This window comes from Manacus vitellinus, unplaced genomic scaffold (assembly GCF_001715985.3).
Source record: "Manacus vitellinus isolate BGI_N305 unplaced genomic scaffold, ASM171598v3 scaffold_32_pilon, whole genome shotgun sequence".
In the NCBI taxonomy this organism is placed as follows: domain Eukaryota; kingdom Metazoa; phylum Chordata; class Aves; order Passeriformes; family Pipridae; genus Manacus; species Manacus vitellinus.
The window spans coordinates 6177793-6202973 of NW_021940460.1; the positions used below are offsets into that span (position 1 = coordinate 6177793).

Sequence of the window (25181 nt, forward strand, 5' to 3'; positions counted from 1 at the left end):
CCAGCAGTAAAAATGAAAACATGTTCAAGAGCCATAGCACAAAAATTACCTTGGAGGTTACATCTATTCCAGTAATGAAACTTCCAGCTTTGTTTTCGTATCTCCTACTAGTGTCCTGAAACAAAGCAAAACGCTGATGAAATCTCAAGGAACCCCAAAAGCAACACACTTGTGATACTGAAAAAAACCTGACCATTTCTATGAGAAATACATCCTCTTTTCCTTGATCCAAGCTACATCCCTAGACAGACAGGCACACAAGCAAGAACCTTCTCTGATGTCAGTGAAAGTAAAAGTACATGAGCTGAACCAAAAACTTCCTTTACTGTAAGGATTCTTTCCTTTGATAAAATTTAGTATCCATGTCACCTGCTGCCAAAGTTTTTACTTTCTCTCAGCAATACAGGGGAAGTCGTCAAATATCCTTCCTAAATAAGACTTGCACAATATTGGTTTTGGGTATAATTTCCCTGTAAAACACGAACAGATTTAGCAATGATACCCGACTCCTGAAGTGTCAGTTTGAAGCTTTTACTCTCAAACATTCAGAACACAAAGCCACATCTGTAAGTTTTTATTCCTAACCATTATTTCAAACCCAACTTCCGAATAACGAGGTGAAACATTACTGGATAAAAACGGAAAACGATATGGGGAAAAAAATTACAAGTTTCCCATCCATCAGACAAGACTGCTGAATTCACAGATGTACTCAATCCCACAGCCCCTGCACCAGTGATCCAATTCTGTCCCCTCCATTGCTTGCATATGTACAAATGGCACCTCTTCACTCTGACACACTCAGGACCATCACCTGGCAAGAGTTTGTGGAGCCTTTTTTAGGAGTAAACGTGTTATTTGCACTTGTGCTGCCATAATTATTTTGGCTAAAGGACCGTTTTTAGATGCGAGTTAGTCTCAGTTTAGAAACACCAGAAAACACATTCCAACCACTTTTCTTAGTAAGAGCATCAAAGTTCGCCAAATGTTTAGAGTTACTAGAAAAAGTAAGGCAAAATAAATGTTATTTTTAAAGTTGAAAACCCCCACTGTCTGAGCTTGACTCATGGAGCACGAGGAAGTACAGCAGGGTGCTGTCTCGGGCCACATGTTCGCTAGGAGCACAAGCACGTTGGCAGACCGGCTAATTAAAGATTAGTTTCTAAAGCAATTTCCAAGAAGTTTGGAGAGCACAAGACTACTTAAGGTTTTAGAACAGCGACCCATTTTTCGCTAGTGAACCTAATCCTAACTAAAACTTGTACAGAAACAACTCGCAAGAATGAAGAAGTGAACAGAACAAACAAACAAACAAACAAAAAAAAAACAAAACAGAAAGGAAACCCTCAAACCCCGCTGACCAGAGCCCACCGTCCCAGTGGCTCCAGCCCAGCTCTCCCGCGGTCAGTCGCTGTTCCCTGCTCCAGGTATTGCCTGTGTTCCCTCTGCACTCTCTCTCCCACCCACAGAGTCCTCTGCACCCCTCAACTGCACCCCAAACCCCGTTCTCGGCAGCCTCCTTTATTCCTTTCCTTCCCACGCACATCCCGCCCGTTTCCTCTTAGGACTCGTCCCCACGCTCCCCTCGGGCACCCCCCAGTCCCCTCCCGCTCTCCCTCCCGCCCCCGCCCCGTGTCCCCGCTTTCCCACGAGTGCCCCCCAAACGCCCTCACAGGACCGCTCACCCCACCCCGGCACCCCCGCCCCGGCGCTGCCCCCCTGCCCACACCTCGCGCCCCTCACCGGATGAGCTCCCGCAGCGAGCGCCTCACGGGGATGGTCTCCAGCTCGCCCTCCTCCACCTCCATGGCTCGGCCCTCCGCGCCGCGCGGCTCCGCCGTGGCCGCGCTCGCCTCCGCCTTCACCGAGATCCGCAGGCCCGCACGGCCGCCATGCTCGCCGGGCCCGCCTCAGCGCGGCCAGCGAGACGAGCGCGCCGAGCACGAGCGGCGGGGCGGGCGGGGCGAGCGCCGCGGGCGGCACCGAGCGCCGGGGGGGGCGGAGCGCAGCGGCACGGCGGCGCAGAAACGGGCGGAACGGAGCGGGAACGGAGCGGGAACGGAGCGGGAACGGAGCGGGAACGGAGCGGCACCGGGCGCTGCGGGGCCGGCGGGGCCGGCGGAGCGTCGCCCGCAGCCCAGCGCACCTCCAGCCCGGCGGCCCCCGAGCCCAGGGCACCCCCAACCCGGCGCACCCCAGCGGTGCCCGGCGCGCTCCGAACCCGGCGGGCCCGCAGCCCGGGGCACCCCCGGGGCCCGCGGAAGACAGAGCCCGTTCGAGGCCAAAGGGTTCAGGGTAGAGAACGACCACAGCTCCGGGGAGGGTGGCACCGCCACCGCGTACCCCCATCCCCGAGGAAAGGCACAGGGTGAGGGGAGAAACACACAACCAGGTGGGGATTTACAGCCCTGATCTAAGTCCCTCCGTGTATTAGTGTAGGAAGCGGAGCTTCCTGCAATGATCTATTTTTTTTAACTATCTGAACTTTTACAACATTCAGTTTTCCCCTCCACTCCATACTAGTGGAATTTTACAACTCTGATAAAATCGAACTAATTCCCAGCTCGCAGTTCTCCGAAGTGTTGTGTCCCATTGTGCTGGGGCTCAGTCATTCTCTTTGTCACCTTGTCCCAAGGTGTTCAGACTGTTCCAGGAGAGGCCTGTGGCCTAAATAAACCACATGGTTTTATCTGTTCCCATGAGACAAGTTCTTCATTTCCCAAATTACACTAATCAGCTCCATCCCCTCGCACACAGCAGACCAGAACCCTGTCCTAGCTGAGGGTTTACTCCTGCCTTGGCATCATTATTTCCCCATCCCTGGCTTGAAACCACAACTAACAGGCTCCACAGCCACATCTCATCATCATTGTGAATTATCATCACACACAGCCAATTCCATTAAGAATTCCAAATATTCCTCCAGCTGCAGGACCCTTCCCTCCTGTTCAGGCTGCTCCATTTCTTAATTCTGCACATTTTTCCAAACAAAAACCCGCTAGTCCATCCCTTACATTACATCACTTTCCCTCTGAACTGACAGTACTTCCCAAATTTTGACTTTGCTATGCAGAAATTTTCCTGCTGGCAGCATAAAAGCTCCTCCCTACACAAAATCCAATAGCTCATTCCACTCATCACTCACTCCAAGATTATTTAAGTCTCTGCAGAGCTTTTTATGCAATAGCTCATGTCACCTGCGTTCCGTTTGGTGCTGACATCACACAGCAGCACCTGACACAGGTGATACTTCCAAGCCAGGTGTGAAGAGTTATGGCAGAGACCACACACACATAAGAGGAACAAAGAACAGGAGTAAACAGGACACAGACACCTCCTGTGAGCAGCTGAGTCTGAACTAATTGCCAGAGGAAACACATTTCTATGGCAGAAACTCTATTTCTTCAGGTCACGGGGAAAAGAAACCAAAAGATGGAACTTCTCCTCCTTTAGCTTTAGTTTTATAAGTAGGATGGAGTATTGCCATGTGATCTAGACCAGATTTACAAAGCCAAACCCTTCAAGGAATGGTTGGGGCTGGGTTCTGTGATTCCAGGTCACTTTGCACTGCTGTCAGCAGAGAGCAGATGAAGCCTCTGGCTCACCCAGGTGTTTCCTTATTTTGTTTTAACATCCCCAAATGTCACCTCAGAGAGAATGTTGCTGTACTACAGTGCTTGGCACATGGCAGCATTTTGAGGCTCAGTCATTGAACTCAGCAAGGGATTTTCTACTGATTAACAGCGGCTTTAGACTGGTTACCAAAATTTTAGAGCTTCTTAGGAAAAAATAAGCTCTGGTAATTGGTAGGGTCAATAAAATCAGGAGAGGAAAACCAAACCTGGATACCAAGAGGGCTTTTACTGCCAGGTGGGTGAATAGAATGTTTTCACAAGATTTTACAACTTCTTTCAGAATCTTGTTATTAACAGTGAATTCTTTAGAATTACAACTGATTTAGTTTTATTTCTCTCAGACTGTGCCTCAGAGCTCTGTTTTTCTCTCACATTCCTCTTGGGCAATGCCTCTGCCTCTGAAAGTCCACCTGAACTCAAAATGTTCCTTTTTTTCCAAACCTGTAGGAAGCAGGTTTGGGCAGAAGGGCTCTACCTTATTGTAGCCTTTGTGCAGCAAGGGTGGGTTAAGGGTAATAAACTACTGAAGGGTTCAGTGGTTAAATATGGGAGGGAAAATGAATTTGGAAAAGGCTACCAGTCTTTATCAGAAACGCTAAGAAAAGGCTGTTACAAATAATGAAGGTCAGAAAGTGACTGTAGAAGGAAAGCTGTTGATGCCCCATCCCTGAAAGTGTTCAAGGCCAGGTTGGATGGAGCTCTGAGCAACCTGGTCTAGTGGAAAGGGTCCCTGCCCATGGCAGGAGGGCGGAACGGGATGATCTTTGAGGTCTTTTCCAACCCAAACCATTCTGTGATTCTATCAAATCATTCCAGCATAAAAATACAAAAAAGAGCGGTTTAGGGCAGGAGCGTTGTTCGTTTATTGGTTTTGACCACCAGAGGGAGCTCCTGCAACAGGATTCCGAAAGTGAGAGAAAACCAAACCTGATGGAAAACTCCACTGATTCCTGTAATTTTGGGGTTCGGCTGAAAGCAGGAGATGGGGGCACACGGATGGGAACTGGAAGGGAGGGAAGAGAAAGAAAAGTCTGTGGGTCCTCAGTCAAAAAGAGACTTTTTTGCCGAGGTCTGGCAGGAGTCAGAGAAATGGTGAATTTTGCCCTGGTAAAAAAAGTCCTGATTGGTTCCTTTGTTTGTTTGTTTGAAGCCTGTGAACACTGAACAGAACGGACACGTGTTCTTGCGGATTTGATTTAACTCTCCTGATGTCCTGGGCTCTCTAACAAGAATCTGCAGGTTTTCAAACCTGTGAAGAACCCAGGCATGGAAGTGTGTGTGCTATTTCTGCAGCTGGCTCCCAAACCCCACACATCACCAGGGAAACTGGGACTCTGGCTCCTGAATAGATAACGACTTCCTACCTACAGTCCATCTGGAGAGGGAACAGGATCAGCAGAGGAAGGATGTTCATTTGTGAAACCATCGGATAAGCTGAAGTTAAGCACCTGGTGTTTTCTTATGGATTTGATGAACCACAGGCTCCCACCTGTAAGACAGAATATTTTCTCACTGGGATGTTGTGAGGGTTAATACAACCCTGGTTACCTGACACAGTGCCAAAGTCCCATCCTCCAGGAGACAGTTACAGGGCTCCAAAGTGTCCTACAAGAAAGCAAGATGCTGTGAGGCAGGAAAGAGCACAGCACCCTCACAGTTCGGGACAGCTGTGCTCTAACATTGTTTATGCAAGTGCTGCCACATGGAGACCGCACAGTTGAAAAAGCACATTCCTTTCTGGAAAAAGCTCACAGAATTGAGCAGAGCTGGAGCAGAGTTCAATGCACACTCACAGATATTGCTCTGGGATTTAAGAGATCTTGAAGGACAATCTGAAAGTGGTAAATACTGCTTTGCTCTTACAGATGTAATTCTTGATTTGTGCATAGCCACACACATGCATTCATCTGTGGCACCAGTGGAACTTAAGCTCTTCCCTGTTGCAGACCTCTGTGGTAATGCAGTCAGTTGCCCTGAATAAAATTCAACTTTTTCTTTTGCAGGGCTATTTTTAACCCAGAACAGCTCGTTGGCCCAATTCAGCATGTAGTCCCACGAAAACAGCTGTGCTGGCACAGCCATGGAGTAGGAACATGTGGCTGGCAGGGAGGATGAGGGCAGGAACTGCTGGCACAGCCCTGAAGGAAAACACACAGTGAGCTGCAGCCTTTAACGAGCAGGATCACAGAATATCCTGATTGGAAGGGACCCACAAGGATCGTTGAGTCCAACTCCTGGCCCTGCACAGGACATCCACAGGAATCCTGAAATGTGCCTGAAAACATTGTCCAAATGTTCCTTGAGCTCTGTCAGGCTTGGTACTGTGACCACTGCCCTGGGGAGCCTGTTCAGTGCCCAACCACATTCTGGGGGAAGAACTGTTTCCTAACATCCAACCTAAACCTCCCTGGCACAGCTCCAGCTGCTCCCTCGGGTCCTGTCACTGGTCAAAGAGAGCAGAGATTGGTACCTGCCCCTCCTCTGCACCTTGTGACGAAGCTGATGATGTCTCCCCATAGTCGCCTCAAGGCTGAAGAGACCAAGTGACCTCAGCCACTCCTCATAAGGCTTCCCCTCAAGGCTTTTCACCATCTTCATAGCCTTTGCAGCCAAGCCAGTGCTCACAGGAGCCCCCAAGGTGATCTGCAGCAACAGGGAAGGAATTGGGATGCTCCAGGGGCAATGGCTGGGATACATCTGCACCCTCCTCCTGCCACAGGGGAGCCCCGTGGGAGCACTGGGAAGGTGTGAGGAGAGGCTGGTGCTGGTGGTGGTCACTGCTGCTCCCAAATACCCAGAGTGGACCCCTCCAGTTGTGGTCAGCCCTCACTGGTACCCACAGAGCAAGAAATGGTGTGGCCAGCAGAACCAGGGCAGTGACCATCTGTCCTCCTGTGCTGAGACATCTTGTATCTTGGGTTCAATTTTGGGGCCCTCACAAGAAGAAAGACACTGAGGGGCTGGAGAGTGTCCAGAGAAGGGAACGGAGCTTGGGAAGGGTCTGGAGCAGCAGGAGCGGCTGAGGGAGCTGGGGGTGCTCAGCCTGGAGAAAAGGGGCATCAGGGGGACCTTCTCTCTCTCTTCAACTCCCTGACAGGAGGGTGGAGACAGGACAGCAGGACAGAGTCTTAAACTGTGCCAGGGGAGGTTCAGGTTGGACATCAGGAAGAATTTCTTCACAGAAAGAGCGATTAGATGTTGGAAAGGGCTGCCCAGGGTGGAGTCACCGTCCCTGAAGGTAAGGAAAGAGCGGACATGGCACTCAGTGCCACGCTCCAGTTGACAAGGTGGTGATCGGTCATAGGTTGGACTCGACTCCCTCAGAGGTCTTTTCCAACCTGAGTCTGTAACTCGGGGATTCCGCGGCTCCGAACGGTCACCGCCCGTTCCCGCCTCCGCGCTCCCCGCCCGCCCTCACAGCCGAGCCCCCCCCGCCTCCCGCGCGCGCGGGGAGATGACGTCACGCCCCCGCGCGCGGTCACGTCCGGTAGGTGAGGTCAGGGCCGGGGCCGCCATTTTGAAAGCGGCTCCGCGGGGGCGGGCGGCGGCCGCGGGCGGGGGAGGAGCGCGGCCCCCATGGCCGGCAGTTCGACTCGAGGACCGCGCCAGCTGGTACTGGGGGCGGCTGAAGCCGCGCCGAGGCCGTGTTCGCTGCTGCAGGGCAGCGCCACGGCACCTTCCTGCTGTGCGCGACTTCGGGCACCATCCCCGGCGACTTCGTGCTGTCGGTGTCCGAGAGCTTCCCGCGTCTCGCACTACATCGTCAACAGCCTGGGGCCGGCGGGAGCCGGCGGGCCGCGGCGAGGGCCCGGGGCCCGGAGTGAGTGACCCCCAGGGCTGGCGGTGCCCCCCAGCCCCGGGCAGGGCAGCCGGGGCGGCTCCGCTCGGCGCCGGGCGGTGCTGGAGGCGTGGGAGCGCTTTGTGGTGGAATTAAGCCGTGTTTCCGCAGCTGGGGCTGAGCCGTCCGCCCGCACCTGCCTTCCCAGCGCCGCATGAAACGCGTCCCGGAGCCGGGCGGCCGGGGAGATCCTGCGGCTCCAGCCTCCCGCCGCCTTTGTTTTACTAAAGCGGTTATCGACAGCCCGTGGGTTCGCGTGTCACCCCGGCCGGGAGATGGTTCTGTGCAAGTGTCATCCCAAAATCTGCCTTCTGACAAGGCAGCGCTGCGCTGTCAGGCAGGCGTGAGGCTGAGTTCCGAGCGGGTAGTTTAAGGAGTGGGGACTCCTCGGGATGTAATGGCAATCGTCGCTTTGAATCAGATGCAAAATTCAGGGGGTTTTTCCCCTTGAAGGGCGAAGTTTGATGTTATTTCTCATCAGCCGAGCATCTAATATGAAAACGTGTTTAAGTGTAACACTTAGAGAGCACAAGGTACTGATGGTGTCGGGGGAAAACTGTGTCATGAGAAGCAGCGTTTTTGCTGTTTAATGCAATTAAATGAACCCCCAGCAATGCAGAGTCCTTGGATGTGTGAGAACCTGCAATATCCCTCCTGTGGGAATTAATGAAGCTGGTAGTGGAACTGCTCCAGTTTGGATATTAATGCCTGCAAAATGATGTGGGTCCGTTGCTGGCATCTCACAAAAGAGCCACTGGACAATTTTTGAAGTCTAGTAAACCTGTGTAATAAGAGATTTGGTGAACTTATTTGGTAGAAAGTAAACATTATATGAATTTCTACAGGGACAGTGACTTCTGATGTAGGTCTGTGGTTGGAATAAGAGACCAAGATTGGAAAGATGTAACAATACTTGTTATAGGGAAGATTTTTCAGTTGACTAAGAGGGAGATAATCGAAGAAAAAAACAAAACTACTGCCAGTAGATTTGCACTGTTACACAGTAATTTCCCTTGCTCAGGGGGACACTTCAGATTTGAAAATTTGGGAAAGTCTCATGTTTACCCCAGGAACTGCAGAGTGCACTCAAGTCACAAAGCTCCACAGGTAGAAGTGGCTGAATTCAGCTGGAAGTCAAGTGTAAGTCGTTGCTGCTGTGGGCAGTGAAATGGTTTGCCCCAAAGTGTGCTGGATTGTCTCACGGCTGTGCAGACAGTTCTGTTGCTGTAGCTTTGCAGAGGTTTGGTGCAATAATTGCTGCCGTGGATGGCTGGTGTTGTGTAGAGCAGGGTAAGTTACCAGAATGGTTTGTTGTGGAATCAGCCCAACAGGACTTTAAAGACAGTGGTGGTGAAAAACACTGGATTGTGGCTGTCAGTTCTGGGCAGTTGATTTCTGGGGAGCAACTGATCTCTGGAAAAACAGTGTTTCCGTGTTATTGTGGTATCACTTCAGTACAGCCATCCTGACTCTTTTATTGGGGTACATCCTTAAGCTCATTTTGTGACATTCTATGAGCTGACTTGTGCTATGGGAGCTAAAACATTGTGGGGTTTGGTCAAAATCACTAAATGCCTTGTAATTCTCTTGCTTTAAATGTTTATCTGTTTTTTAAAAAGAGTAGCTGTGCAAGCTGGTTGCACAGTAGGCTTAATATAATTTAAAAAGTATAATTATGTTTTGGTTGGTCTCCTTTTTATTTGTCCTCTTGCACTACAGACACTCCTACACTGATTTTAGTAACTTTAACTAAATCATGCCTCCATGCTGATACACTAAACCCAAGAAGGTGCTGGTAGTGTGTATATTAAATTACAGTGTCATTAAGATGTTCTTTCAGAAAAAAGTAAATGTGGGGTTGTTCTGCAATGGAAGGGAGATGAAAACTTTGGTAGAAGATTGAATAGGATTTCATGTTTGGGTAGGGAAACCAGTGCAGTAAAAAGAGGTGAATGTTTGCAAATTGTCCTGCTTGCTTATTGTGGTCAAGCTAAAACATTGGGAAAACCAATTCTACAGGTTTTATTATGGTACAGTTTATTGGTTGACAAACACACAGGTCTCACTGGGAAATCTGAATATGCCAGGTCGGGTCTTGGGTTGATTTTTGTTGGTCTCAGTAAGTGTTTGTGAAATTCCTGAGTGCTCTAATACTGCACTTAGAGTTAGGGAAGCCTCAGTACAGAGTGAATGAGGTGAGGAGCTTTGGCTTCCCTAATACTGAAAGCCATGATGTCACAAAAACATGATACTTTGTTCTGTTTCCAAAGTATAAAATAAACTTGTGAACTTGTTGTTAAATTCGCCTTTTGCCTGATGCTGCAGTTTTTAACTTCTTGCAGGTGATTTTTCATCATAAGAAAAATATTTAACAGAAAAATCAACCAAATCTTTTCACTTCTTCCTGAAATGCTGTAAGGCTGTTTAAAAAAAAAATAGGATAAATCACCCAATTATGGGAAAGAAGAACACTCTGTTTCCACTGGAGATGGAGATTAACAGCTGAATGAGAATTAGGGTATAATTTGTGATGAAATATCACAGTCACAGGCTGAAGAAATCCCAAACAATACAAAGTGCTCCATGCAGGGCAGCAGACAATAGAAGAAATACTAAAAACATCATGTGTTTGCAATTTAACATGAGGCTTTGGGATAAAAATGTGTGATATGCACTAAAACAAAATGCCTAAAATACCCAAAGAAAGATATGCTTTCTATTAAGAGTACAACATTATGGAGACAGAAACCTTATAGTGTAGTAAAATTTGTGTGAAGTAGGAAAGTGTGACAAATATAGTGCAGAAACTGGTGTTTTCACTGTGAGTTTTAGGAACATGATGCTTAACTTAGGCTTCTAAGTCACTTCCATTGTGACTACTTCCTGGAATCATAGAATCCTTGCAGGATGATATCCACACATACAGGATGATACTCCACACTCTATATGGAACGGCTTTAGGTGTGGGTGAGCAGTGTGGTTTAACTCTGACACTTGGGATTTGGGGGGTTGGGTTTGGGTTTTCTTTCCTTTTTTATATTGAAATCAAAATATATTTAAATGCAAAGCAGTGGAAGCTTGGGAAGTGCCTGCATTAGACATCTGCTCTTCTTCCCTCCTGTGTCTGCAGAAATGAGTCTGTGACTCCTGTGTGTGCTCAGAGCTCTGCCAGGAGCCACTCAATGGGCTTTTATGTTTTCATAGGGCGTTCTTGGTGCTTGTTTGTTTTGCTCAGCGTGAGTAGGAAGGTACTTAAGAACAAAGAAAAAAGGTGTCCCTGTGGGGGTGGGGGAACCACACAGGCTGGAATGTGGTGCCTTCGGAGCCCGGTTCCCATGTGCTCCAGGAGGAAACTGCCTTACATCACTCTGATATCTTACTTGGGAACGAGAGCCTCGTGTCTCAGTACCTGTGTGATAAGAACAGCTTCTCTGGCCCAAAACACGTTTTGTAAGTTGGGAAAGGGGACTGCCTTTAAAGATTAGGCCTAAATACAAACATGAAAACCTGTGTTTGCATGAGGTGTTCCCTGCAGTGAAAGGGAAAGCTTTCCAAAGCTTGGGAATAAAGAGAAAACTCCCTAGTGACACTAACAGTTAATTGGAGTGAAGAGAGAAATGTAAAACCCCTGAGATGTGTGAGAAAGTGAGAAGTTGCTGTGTGGTTACACCACCTGCCCACACTCTCAAGCAGTAGAATATTGGGTGTTTTATACTCCTCATTCCCCAGTGTCTGTACAATATTTAAAACATATATAATCAATCTTCTCCAGATTGACATGAAGCCAGCACAGTTCCAAAGCGTGTCAGGAGAGAATGTGCATCATAAACAGAGAACAGACAGGGTCCAGGTTTGAAGCTTTCTTTAGTTCTGGAACGCTTTGGATTTTAACTTTTCCCTGGCCTTTCTGAGAGCAGGGGTTTCATTACCTGCTCTGCCACTCTGGGGTGGCTGGAGTCAGGTTAAGTCCTAGTGGAGATGGAGCAGGATGGAGTAAGTAAGAAAGATGATCCTCAGCCCTTTGTACTTCTCATTCAAAGGAGTAACCTTACCCAGCAGAGCAGAGCTGGTGCTAGAGGTGCACACTGAGCAGCTCTTCTTCCTTCAGCTCTGCAGGGCTGTGGAGGAGGGAAGATGATTTTTAGTCCTCCTTTTGTCCAACTTTCATAGGAAGTGACTAAAGTTCCTCCAGGAGCTGGACTTTACCTTTCCACGCCTTGTGCTCTTCCTGAGAGCCCTCAGAAGATGGGGACAATGTGCTGCTCATATTTGTGCCTTCAAGAAGACTGTCTCCCAGGATCACGAAGGAAAACTGCTCTGATTCTCAAAAAAACACTTGCCTTGTTGCTGTAACTTTCTTGTGTTAGATCTTGCCTTAATTATTCCATGGGCCTACAGATATGAGCAGTGTTGCAGTTCAGCCAAGAAGCTGAAGAATTTCTCTGAGCCTGAAATCTGTTAATCTTTGAATTTCATTATACCAGGAAATGACAGAACTTGGAAGCCTTAGTGAGTAGAATTATTTCTGTTACACGTGAGCATCATTTAGCTCATTACCTTGTAGCTGAACAAGAGTATCCACAAAAGAACTGATGGGAAGTTTACCACTTCCTTGGCAAGGTGGATTTGTATTTTATTTCCAACCTGCAATTTTACCAACTGTGACCTGGAACTATTTTGTCCTTTTTATGCCTCTGGTAGCTGAATTTTAGAGGTCTTCTGTTTAAGTTCTCCAGACAATTATGAGATTGCTGCCTTTGTGTTCTTTGTTAATTACTTTGGATCAAGCCTGTAGATTTCTTGTTGCAAAGAGATCTTTCCAGCCTTTTGTAGCTGCCTTACTTTTTTTAATACAAAAGCATCAGAAGTGCACGTGGTATTCTGGCAGCGCTCTTTGTGAAGATAGAGTCTCTCCTTTCTGATGCTTGTCTCTTTGTCCCTTCAAGGAGTGCATTTGTCTTTCTGATCCTTGAATTTGGAGTGTCTGTGTTCTCTGGCTGTTCTTCAGTTGTGCCAAATGCCTTTTAGAGTATGATTTTCCAGGATACAGTACACTGATTTCAGTCGCTCCTTCCCTGTACATAATGTTCCAGTGGACTTTCCTTCTTAAAGTCCAACTTGTATTCAGGTACATTTGGCAGCTACTTCAGGCTGTTGTGCATTAATTCAAAAGGGTGAACCTGTTCCAAAGGAAAAAAAAGACACTCCAAAATACCTTTTTCATCCTGGTGATGATTGTTGGTGCTGACAAGGCTGATGAATGTTACTGATGAGCTGCTCATTCCCTATGACTTGTAAGATTTTCTTGGAATACTTTTGTTGCTGGAGACAGAGCTCAGCCTCCTGACTGAGTCAGCTTGTAGCAGCTTTTACAAAAGTAAATTAGAGTTACAGGTTCTGTATTATTGTCATGTGAAGTAAGTTCCATGTCAGTGAACTTCCCTGAGATTCAGTCTTTTCCCTATGACTTCAAAGTGCTTTGCTGCCCTGGTCTTAAAGTTTCTACGACTTTTTCTTTTAACCTAAGTGTCCCACAAGCCTTGATCCTTAAAGGTTCACAACTAAAGTAGTAGGAGATACATGCTCATGTTTCTGTCACCAGGCAGGTCTGAAACTTGATGTCTTTACCACTAGTTACAAGCTTGGTTTCCTGCTTCCAAAGCTAGGGGAAGTGCAGCATTCCCAGATCACATCCTACCCTGATGGAGTGAACCTCAGCTGTTTGGAAGTGGTGTAGGGATGCTGCCTGTCCAGCCAGAAGTCATCTCCTGTGAGGCCACTGGGATGAAATTCCAGAGTTCTGGCAAAGTCTAGAGCTGTAAGTTACATCTCAGCAACAAAAGTTGAGGGAGTTTTGTAACTTCTCAGCGTTACAATTTGGGAGAATAAGATGGAATCTTATTTCTCTTCCCATGCTGGGTTCATATTCCATACTGATAATTACATTAACTTCCTTATCTCTCGGTGATGCCAGTTTGTGTTTCGTTTTTCACAATTTTTTTGAGGGTATTGCTTTTGGTTTTTGGCTCCCTGTGTTTGTATTCATTTCTTTTGAAAGCCTTTCAGGGCTGTTAATGCATGCAAATGTGCATTTTCCGATGGCTTTAGTTCTGCTGCTTTGAGTTTCCTGTAACCAGCTTCACTAATGTTTATGTTCCTTCAGGATACTTCAAAACTTATTTATCGGGTGTTTGTCTATGTTGATCTTATTGAATCTGCCCTTTTCTCTGTTAGAACCCCTTTTTGCTCTCTTGAAAGAACTTGTTGTAATGTCAGCTTTCCATGCTGACAGTGCTACTTTGAAGGGGGGTTTGGATCAGTGACAGTTTGAAGGATTCTGTTTGCTTTGTACTCCAGAGCTAAGTCTCGGAACTGTTAGATATTCCCTGCAGAGAAAACAGACTTGCAAAGTAAGCATCTCTTTCTTGCTAAAAGAGTTACTCATTAAAGCATAAATCTTTTCATCTCCTCTACCCTCCCCCAGCCTTCCACGATCCTTCCCATAACTGATTGCACAGGGTATGGTGGAAATAGAACATCATGTGTGTGTTTTTTTCCCCAGAAGAACATAAAATGGAAAAAAAAGTACAGCACACTGATTGCAAATTGAAATGGATACTCTGCACTTTGGTGCTTTTGATGGCTTGAATATGAACATCATCTGTATTTCAGTGTATTTGAGTTTTGGATTTATAGCTTAGGTTCTGTCTGACAAACATGGCAAAGAAACTACAAGACTTGAGATTAAAAGGCTGAGTCATACTTATTATGAAAATATATGTTATTGCTTTGCATTGCATAAAACATAGATAATTTTCTTTAATGGTACCTTTTATCAAAATGAAAAATAACTTCATTTGCTCATTCCCATCACTTTTTTGCTGCTGTGCTAAGCAGTTTTCCATAGTGTCCATGCCTTTAACCCAAGGTATATTACAGCAGGTAAACAACCATTATGGCACTGTTGTCCTTTGAAAATAAATCTGAACAGCAAAAGAGAGTTTTAAAAAAATAATTTGCTTGAAATTGTACCAAAATTTCATTTACTTCCTATATTTAGAGTATAAAACAGGAAAAAGGGTATTATGTGTTGCTGAAAATGGTACAGGCTTCTGAGAAAGATACACTGAACACTTTCATCTCTTGGGTCCATATAACATTTAAAGAAACAAAGATATTTTTGTCCTAATTCAGGAAGTTTGGCAGTGCCAAACAATTACTCTTTTCCTTCTTTGACAAAATCTTTTAGAACAAAACTCTATCCTCACGATCACGATAGTGCTGTCTTAGATTAAAAATACTCTAAAAGCTGAATTTGATGTAAAGATAGCAAGTTCACTGTAGAAATACTTCTCTGTAAATGTCTTCTCAGATGTTTTATTTACAGTTTTAACTGTTGTATGCTCTCTTTGACATGTTGCCTTCTTTTTTCAGGGTCGAATCCCACCAGATTTCGAATAGGTGACCAAGAGTTTGATTCTTTGCCATCTTTACTGGAATTCTACAAAATACACTATTTGGACACTACGACCTTGATAGAACCAGTCTCCCGGTCCAGGCAGAATAGTGGTGTTATCCTCAGGCAGGAGGAGGCTGAGTATGTGCGAGCTCTCTTTGACTTTAATGGAAATGATGAGGAAGATCTTCCATTTAAGAAAGGAGACATACTGAAAATCTGGGATAAGCCTGAAGAGCAGTGGTGGAATGCAGAAGACAGCGAAGGGAAGAGGGGAATGATACCTGTTCCTTACGTCGAGAAGTATAGACCTTCCTCTGCTTCAGTCCCTACTCTGATTGGAGGTAACCAGGATAGTTCCCACCCACAACCACTGGGTGGGCCGGAGCCAGGGCCCTATGCCCAGCCCAGCATCAACACTCCGCTCCCTAACCTTCAGAATGGCCCTATTTATGCCCGGGTTATCCAGAAGCGAGTCCCTAATGCCTACGACAAGACAGCCTTGGCTTTGGAGGTACATAATGGGCAAAATTCAGAAGGAAGAGATCTGTTCAAGGGATTTCCCTTTCAATCACATTGATAGTTTTGTAGGAATAAGAAAGGGAAAAGCATTGTAATACTGGTTTTACATCATAATTAATAAGTTATGGATAAAGGCTTTTTTTTTTTTTAAATGAGTGATTTAAGTCACGTGTAGATTAGATTATTGTTGATTATTACAGCATGTTTAGGTTACTGAACCAGTATTGTGTCTTTGTCAGCCATCACTAACACAAGTGTTTCCCCATCCATGTTTTCACTTCCCAAGTGTTTATTTTAGGGGGGAGGGAGAGGGAGCAGTTCATGAGTTGTGTGTCTGTGCTTGCTGTCGTGTGCCTCACCAACGTGTACAAGGTGTGCTGGGTTGTTTGTTGGCTTATGTTGTGTTGGGTTCCCCCCCACAGTCTGTCAGCAGTTTAAAGCAATCAGTGCAAACATTGGTAGTCATTTTGAAGTTACCCAGGCTGAGAGGATGATGATCACACACAGGGTTTTATTGTAATATCTTCACCTCAAGCAGATTGCTTTGGGTTTAGATTGTGAAGCGGGAGTGTTTTACAATTTACATTACAATTTATTAGGGAGGTCTTGCATAAAGCAGTGATTGATGGAGCAGGAGTTGTAATAAAGCAAGGAGTTTCCCTCAGGTTGATTCACTTCCTGACATGACCAAGTACTTGTACAGGCCCTTTTTGATTTTTCTTTTTCCTCTTAAAAGATGACTAGAGTGCTCTATCTCTCCATATCAGATAGTTCTCCCTCAAGTTAAGTTTGAGGAAATTGATACTAAGGTATTCCCAGTGGCAGACCTTTGCCTTAGGATATGTAAATTGTATCCTTTAATCTAGGCTTTCTTTGAGCCAGAGGCTCTGGAATTTCCTGATACCTAATTGACTTCCTGTTTATATAACATTTTAAGTACTTGGGAAAAAACAGTTTCTGTGCTGAGTCAGAGCATCTCCTCTTCACTCTCACATACTTTGTGTAATTGTGCATGGCACAAAAGGCACTTCAGGACTCCAGTGATTTGGCAGCTGTAGGTGTGTGTCTGTAGTACAGAACTGGCAAATGCAGCACATTCTACAGATGGATAATTGATGTGCAGCCTGGCAAATGTGAAATTTTTCCCCATTGTAGGTAAAAATTTATCTGGGGGAGCAATGTAAATGCACTCTGAGTTACTATACGTTCTGTTAAGTATGTGACTATTTTTGGGTTGAGAAGCATGGATAGAAATTTATGCCAACTCATCAGATTTTAGGGAAACGTGAAGATTTTTATCCTTCATCCTTTACTACAGCCTAAAATACTGTCTCTTTCCCTGTTTTTCTCACTCTTTTCACCCAGCCACCTCCTGGAACTTGGGAATATTCTTGAATGGCATTGCAGACTATGTAATTACCAGATGTTACATATTTTTTGAGCCTCTGGATATTATGTTGTAGCATATTTATCAAAACCTTTTGGGTTTCTTTCTGGATTTTGCTATTAATTTTATAATATTATTTTGCTGTTATTTATCAGTGTGCCACTAATGTTCTCTCAAGCCTCAACTTCCCACTTTAAAGCAGAACCCCACAACACTGCCCTGTGCAGAGTTTGGGAGGGTGGAGTGAAATAGGGAGAGTGAGAAAATGCTGGTAAATCCAGACCATCATAAGCAACTTAGAGTGAAAGGAAATCCTTTACAGGCTGAAGAACAGCTTGTGAGTGCTGTGGCTGATCTTGTGTTAGCTCAATCCTCTTCACCAAAACTCACATGATCTATCAAGTTGCTGTGCTTTAGGAAGAGTAGTTGTGGAGAGTATCTCTGCTCTGAGCTACCCTACACCATTAGTATCTTTTACTAACTGATGGTAACAGCCTCGACAGCTGAAGTGTTGGGGAGGGGGGAACTGAGAAGTGTCAGCTCAACTCATCTTTGTGACAGTGTAAGATTTCTGGTGCACAACATTGGCCTTTGTGGGCCTTACAAACTTACTGAAATATTTATCAGTTGAATGTAGAACTTCTTGATTAGGGTGATGCACTCCTGTCTTGCTACACCTCTGCATTTAAGAAATGCAGTAGTAGTGGTGGTTCTTTATTCTGTATAAACGGGGAAAATTTAGTTTTAGAACATGAACCATTGATCACTGCTTCTAGTGTCCTTCAGAGCTTCTTTGCAGCTTTTATCACTTCCAATCACAATGTTACTGAGTTGCTTTCGATGTCTGTACAGGGAAAAAAATAGCAATATGCACTTCATTTTCTCCCAAGTTTTTCTTCATCCTGTCTATCAAAGTGCTGTTTCTTGTTGTCTCCTTTTTTTCACGTTCCCTTTCACTTCATGGTGTTCCTTCCCTGTTTATTTAGAGATCTCTTTCTTAGATAACTTAGTAGAAAGCATTATGTAAATCTTATCAGTCCATTTTTGCCCAGACCTCTTTATAAATACAGAAAGTGGGATTCTTTCCAAATGAAAACTCTTATCCTCAAATCTGGCAATATTCATGGGTGGGGGTGGATCCCACTGTTTCTCTTAGAAAAATAGATTCTTAACATCAAACAGTTTTTGCCCAAACTGCAAACAGAATATCTGTACTGCTCTGTTATTTTAAGACTGACATGCTTTTGAAGAGCTCAAGGGAGGAGGATCAGAGCAGGGAATGTTCTAATAAAGTCTGTGCTGTGTTATGGAAAAAAGATTCAGCAGGAGAAGTTAACATTTATTTTGCATGTAACTGGACCTATTCAAGGAGTTGTCAGTCTATTTTAAGAGAAAATAGAGGAGAAAAAGGGAAGATCTGTTTGGTGAATGACTCTGAGATCGATCGATTTATTTTTTTTCTTTGTAACAGTAGCAGAACTCTGCCACCTTGACCTCACCAAAGAGGAGTACTTGGAATAAAACCTCAGCATACAGAAGTCTTCACTTGAACCTTCAGTTTTGCTTTGAAGCATATGGGGTATATTTAGTTTTAAAACTTCTGATGAAGACTGAGACAAACCTGACTTTCTAGCAGGGTACAGTGTTGTTCCTGAGGTGCTGTGCTTGGTGGGATGATGCACTATGGACTAATGATACCATAAGTCAATGTTAAAAGTGAGGGGAATTCAAAGAGAACATCCACTTCTAATCTAAATGTTTTAAAATTTCAGCACTTGTAATAATGGGTAATTTTTGAAAAGTTCTCTGTATTGTCTTCAGGACAGTGTTTGAACTGTAGCTTAATAGGCAGAGTTTCAAAGCAGATCTAGAAAGATCTGTAAGTTATTGAGGAACTAATGGAGTCATTTTATTAAGCCAGCATTTGTGAAATGATCCATGCTCATTTAAGTCAGTCCTACTTTGATAGGTGTAAAGAGATATATAAAAGAATGAAGTGGGAAGATATATATATATATATATATATATATATATATATGAAATGTGAATGAAAATTTGTATCAGAGTGGTTGCTGAATGACATTACTGCAATGGTAAAAAAGGAGTATTTTATCTCAGAGGTCTTTCTTCTTTTCACGATCACTGAAGTGCAGATTTCATGTGTAGCTTCTTAAAGTAAGGAGAATTCATAAATGGGTGTCCCTTGGCTGCAATGACCCTGAAACACCCCTGAAAACCAAAAAACAGCTACAGGATGCTTCTGGGAGTGAGGGAGTGTCACAAGCATCCTGTATTATAACTCACTGCCATTGCAGTGGTGAACTCACCTTTTGCAGGTGAGTTGATTGTAGGATGTCCAAGATAAACTCTGTATGAACATGAATTAGGGTGTGATAGTCAATAAGAGCAGTCTGAAAAAAATACCTTGCAGACAGCAAACTTAAGTGCAACTTGTGTTTCTTCCTTCCTAGTGGGTTGGAGGTTAAATACTGTTGTGTTGGAGGCTGATACATAGATTATAGCCAGGTCTGAAGAGTTTAAAATTATCTGGGACATTGTTCTTGTAACGGTTGTGATTGGGAAATAAGATTTTCCGGTTCTAGTATTGTCACATTTAATCTCCCCCTTGTTAAATTAGAGCTGATGTATTGTTTTGGTCAGCAGAGTATTTTTATTGGTACAACCCCCCAGTGGTTATTAGCAGTAGTAGAATTATACAAACTGCATGATTAAATTCCTAAAGAGCTGAAACTTGCATTCAGTAGTCGAGGAAGGCTTCCTTTTTGCCTGTAGCAAATACATAAGAGGATTTTCTTCAAAATATGATTCATTAAAATGTCTATACTAATGATACAAAAGGAAAAAATAAAACTACAGTGAGAGTCCCAGTGGGCCTCTCATTACCAGATAAGTAATCATGAGAGGTATGGGGAGCTTAATTAAATGTCCATGAAGTGGTTTGAATTTATGAACTGTTAAAAGCTGTTCTGGCAAAAGATCGTAAGTGATTAAAACCTGTAAAGTTAATGGAGATTGGTAGCATCTTAAATTGTTTTCCTTGTTCTTCATTTGCTGCCTGGAAAGTGAGAATAATGAGATTCAGTTAGGATGGATTTGGAACACAGTGATGAGCATCTGTGTAAACCAGTAACTGTATATTCAGTGAATTTTTGGATTAAATGCAGTGAGGCCTTTGGCCTTGCCTGCAGAGTTTATTTACAGTATACATGAAAGAAAATAAGCGTATATCTGTCCCCAGAAAGCATCCTCCCTCTAAAGAATTCTAAAACCCATTGTTTTTTACTTGTAAATAAGATTATTGATAAAATTCTACAGAGGGGTAGAAACGGGTAGACAGCTTTTCAGGGTTGCATTTATTAATTCACCAGCGCCTTTACAATGTAAATTTTGCTTTCTTAGCTTGTGTAAGTGCTGTTTAAAGTACCCTTGAAGATGCAACAGAGTTGGGGACTGATCAGACCTAGACCTGACTGCACTGCCTTGGGGAATTGACTGCTGTGCAGTTTGACCCTTTGTCAGAGGGAGACAGAATTGGTGCCGAGAATATCAGGGTGGAGATGAGAACAGGAGATATATTGCTGGGCTTTTATGTAGTGTACTTTGTTAAAATCAGATGCTTTGAAACAATGTGTTCTAGTTTCATTGGTCCATAGCAACCATTGTTTTATTTTTCTAGCTAAAAAAAGTCAGGTCTAAGAGGGAGAGGGCATCAGTTCTCTTTAATATTTCTGTGAGTGGTGGACTTGGCAGTGCTGAGTTAATGGTTGGACTCTGATCCTCAAGATCTTTTCCAGCCTAAACTATTCTGTGGTTCAGTGAGATTTATTTCTGTGAGAAATCTGTGGTGGGCAAGACTGAAATGTCATCTGGCCTTGCCTCTGGTAGTGGCTGTTTGAGGACGCTCAGAGTAAGAACAGAGCAGCCTTAAGGCACTGCTGCTTAGACACCTGCACATTCTCTCAGTGTTTTATAGTCTGTGGAGAGAGATCCCCCACTTATCCAGAGCCTTTTTAATAATACTTGAGAAGTGGAATTTCAAAACCAAGGAGCTGTTTAGCTTCCAGGTTAGTGTTCACTTTGTCCTGCCTGCCTTGGTGATGTTCTCGGTGGAGAACTAGCAGTGCGCGAGCCTCTGTCGGTCCAGCGAGGCACATTTATTGGGATGGCACCTGATGGCAGGTGCCAAGAGTGCTCTGAGGGATTGGTGTTGGATTACTGGCTCTTCAGGTAGTTCTCACCTGATCTAGGCATGCCTTTTTCTCTCTATACTTTCTTCAGGAGTGAATGACGTGGGGGACAGGCTGGTGTCTCAGGAACGGTCAGGGCTGCTTTGTATGGACGTGTGTCTGGTACACTTGGGGGACACACCAGCGGGGAGGGCTGGCGGCTCATCCCGGTGTTTGTGGATGGTAACACGTATTTATTTCTTGCCCCGCAGGTCGGTGAGCTGGTAAAGGTCACAAAGATTAACATGAGTGGTCAGTGGGAAGGAGAATGTAATGGCAGACGGGGTCACTTTCCATTCACACACGTCCGTCTGCTGGATCAACAGAATCCCGACGAGGACTTCAGCTGAGTGTGGCTCAACAGTTGCTCTTACAGATGGGAACAATCTCAACTTGTTTTTATTGCAGATGCCATCAAGACTCTGTTCCGACCGATTGAAAGCGGAATTGCTTGGATAAGCATTCTGATAACCTGCAAACCCCTGGGACTGAACACCACCATTCCTTAATCAAGGGTCATGTAATTCAGGGTACGACAGTAGATAACTCGTGTGTCAAGTGGCAGAACTAGTCCACGATTCTAGGTTGTAATGCCTGCTTATGTCCATGTGCACGGCAGACTGGACCTTGCCAGCAGCAGCAGCCGGGGAGAGCAGGACTGTAGATGTTCAGATGACATTTATAGCTCTCTCCGGTCCCATTGCTTATGTTGCTTCTTCCTCAGGCAATGAACATCAACCGTAGACAATTCAATACACAGATAGAAATTTTACCAATTTATCCTGGAGCTTTCTCCATGTTTTTTTCCATCCTGAATTCTCTGTCCTAGAAAGGCTATACAGTACTCTGCATGGTCAGTTAACTATGCACAGTACAGATTTATGTAGTGCTGTTGGGGACAGCCCTTGTGATTTACACGTTCTTACCATTTTGATGGTAAATGACAGATCAAATCAACCTCAGAATTCTAGAAGTTTGTGGACACTAGATTGATTTCATCAGTACTGTTGATGCTTCAAACATAGCAGTTGATATTAAATTAAGGTTTTTGTTAACACACAAATATCTCTTTATCCACAAATACAAGGCTTATAGAAGTGTAAACGTCCATATCAGTGCTGAAAAATACGTGCGTAGCACTTTAATACGTAGCTTTAAAGCAGTGTTTGATTCACTAAATATACTAAAATATTGACACTGCTTTCCAGTAAAGTTAAATTATGTAGGGCTAGTTTAATGTTTCTAGAATTCTTGGATACTCCTGTTGTACAATACTGTTACAGTACAAATCGGTGTCAAACATGGTGAACTGACAAACCAAATATTACTTTTATTATAAAGTTACTCTGGGGACTCTTCTGGTTTGATTCCCATCTGTAAAATATTTGATAGTGAATTCATGAGGATTTTATTTTTAATAAACTAATGGAAAATAATTGTGTGCTTCTGGACTGATTCTCAAAAGGCATAATAGAGTAAATACGGCTTCCTAGCTCATAATGAAAATCAGTGCATTGAATAGGCAGTATTATGCACTGCTTGGTGGTTGTTTTTGTAGTCTGTTCTTCTAATTATCTGGTTTTCTCTAATATAAATCAGAATGGATTCAGTAAGTTTTGTAAACTGAAATTAAACACTGAAGTAACTATCCCTTGCCTGTACCCTGGGTTGTTTTCCAAGCACAGCACTCTAGTGACCAAACTAAATTTTGTAACTTTATGACTACAGTGTAATCCGTACAGAACAGTTTTTCTAAATAGTATCAAACGGAAAATGTTGGTTTTGGTTGCTACAAACCATGTGACTCGAGTGGCTCGTTGGTCGCACATGCTGCAAAGGCCTTTGCTGCACTGCACCGACCTGTACAACAATACTGGTAACACTTTACCTCAGAACTCTGTAACATGCTGGAAGTTATAATATTTCTGTTATATTTAAGTACTAGTTGTTTTACTTCAGAACTAATCCATCAGCAAGTCTGACTAATGTTCAGGTTATGGGCACTCATGACTTCTGTGCACTAACGCCGATGTACGTGTTAATCACACCTGTCCATCACCAGTCTCATGAGCACTACTGAGGATTGTCAGAAAACTGACAGCTGGGACAGTGGTGTGGGAGTGGAAACAAAGGAATTGCAGTCCTGTCCTAGCTTGGATTGCTGTTCTGGTTAGGGTGATGTGCCAGTGATTGTGGGATCTCTTCTAGCTCAGTACAAAATTCACTTTGAGGGGAAAAAAATTGACAAACTAACTCTTAGACTCTGTAACTCATCGGTTTCTTTAAGGCTAATTTGTATTTTTCCTCTGACCTCGATATTTACTGTAACAGGGTTTTTTTGTTCAATAGCTGCACTCTGAATAACAGGCTTAATATTGAGTTTTTCAATCGCCCATATTTGCTTATATTTTTCTTCATGTATTGCAAAAGAAACATAACGAACGGTGTGTTCTTAGAATAAACACTGTTCTGAAGTATTTTTCCCAACTGCAGTTAATGAAAGCCCATATATTTGTACCTTTCCAATCGGGAGTTAAATTTTAAGATACCGAAAGAACATTTTTCTGGTAGTTTTATTATGCAAATATTGCCCTTTTAATAGGAAAGACGTGAGTCGAATTAACTAGCAAATACCCTGCAAACTTTGTAGATGTGGTTTTATTAAGACTGTATAAATTGTGAATATTTTTACTCTTTGAAACAGCAAAATAAAGAAACTAGAGGAGTCTTAATAGCCGCTGTTGCACTAGAACCCCAAGTTCTTGTCAAGCAGTTTTTCATAGTCAACTGACACGTTAATGCAACTGTTTTCCACTATTCAGTTCTAAGCCAAAATGTGGTTTTGTTTCATAGGTGGTAGAAATGTTTGCATTTGGACAAAGTAGACATTTCAACTTGTCAAGCTCTTAAAGGAAAATAGGTAGAACTTATGTTCATGAACATGTAGATTAAATCCTTTTGTGGCCTTTGTTTATCCTCTTCTATTTGTTCCTTCCCTTCTCCCCGATGCGTGCAAAAAAATCATTGCTAAGAATGTTGGTCACAATCTTTTGTCTCTACTTGGCTGTGTTTTTTGGTCTCTTGTGCATAGGCAGGTGTTAGAACTAGAATAATCATTTCTAGAAATACACCGTGAAAGCAGAATGCTCAATTACACTGTGTTCTTCTGGTGCATTTACACATTATATCACACTAAAAAGTACAACTGGCTGCTATGGTTTTTTTAATATATATTTCATTTTGGTAAACCCCAGCCTTTTTACTAATATTGGACCTGGTTAAATCTTGTTAATCTGTTTGAATTGTATTTGTTAATAATGAAAATATTTCTAATCATTTTAAGAGTAAAACACTTCATTTTTGTTAATGGTTTTGGGGAAGGATTCTAACCAAACCAGTTTGAAGAAAAATATGAAACATGTGCCATTGTATTATAACACTATCCACTTTCTTGACAGTTAAAGTCTTTTTTTATTTTTTTTGTAGCATGTAATGTATATGTTCATAGTACGTGAAGTAAATAAAAGTATAGCCAAAACTTTGACTCGGTGTCATTCTCAATCAGTTGTTGTTGTAATATTTGAATTCAGTGATCTAAAAATAGAGCTGTGGGTGTGGCCATTTTTAATTTGCCATATTTGTATGAAGACAATTATAACACCTGCAGAAGTAAGACAAACCAAGGTAACTAAAATAACTTATCAACCAATAAAATATGGCTTTTTGAAATGAGGTGGCTTTCTGTAATCAGATTAGTCAAGGGGTTGGGGAAAAGTGAATTGTCATTGCAAAAGAGGACTTGTGAGGAATGTTAATATGAGATTTTGTAGCTATTGGTTTCACTTCTACCTGCACAGGTGTATCAGGAAATAGTTTGGGGATTCTTTGGATGGGGTGTGTATGTTTGGGAAGGTAAAAAGCTGTTTAGACCTACTTTTGCCATTGTATTCCTTAAAAACTGCAAGGGGATGGTGGTCTTTCGGCCCCCAAGGATAAGAATCCTGATGGCAAGATTCCCATTGTATCTCCACACAGTAAAGATTCTTCTATCACCTTCAGATGGAAAAAAACTTACATTTTCTTGGGTAAAACCCCC

General features: G+C 43.7%; 2 protein-coding genes across 2 annotated transcripts in view; one reads left to right on the forward strand and one right to left on the reverse strand.

Moving 5' to 3' along the window:
• The window catches only part of NCBP3 (nuclear cap binding subunit 3), a 16420-nt gene extending 14532 nt beyond the window's left edge, over positions 1–1888 (reverse strand). The window contains exons 1-2 of the mRNA XM_029961381.1: positions 1744–1888; positions 50–107 (exon numbers count right to left, since the gene is read on the reverse strand). Coding sequence (XP_029817241.1) covers positions 50–107; positions 1744–1808 — 123 coding nt within the window. The 5' untranslated portion in view covers positions 1809–1888. The remainder of the gene's footprint in view (positions 1–49; positions 108–1743) is intronic.
• CRK (CRK proto-oncogene, adaptor protein) lies at positions 1807–24629 on the forward strand. Its single transcript, XM_029961269.1, has 4 exons — positions 1807–2368; positions 6979–7122; positions 14908–15443; positions 21298–24629. The coding sequence occupies exons 1-4, from the start codon at positions 1807–1809 to the stop codon at positions 21433–21435; spliced, it is 1380 nt and encodes a 459-aa protein (XP_029817129.1). The 3' UTR covers positions 21436–24629.
• Positions 24630–25181: the final 552 nt, after the last annotated feature.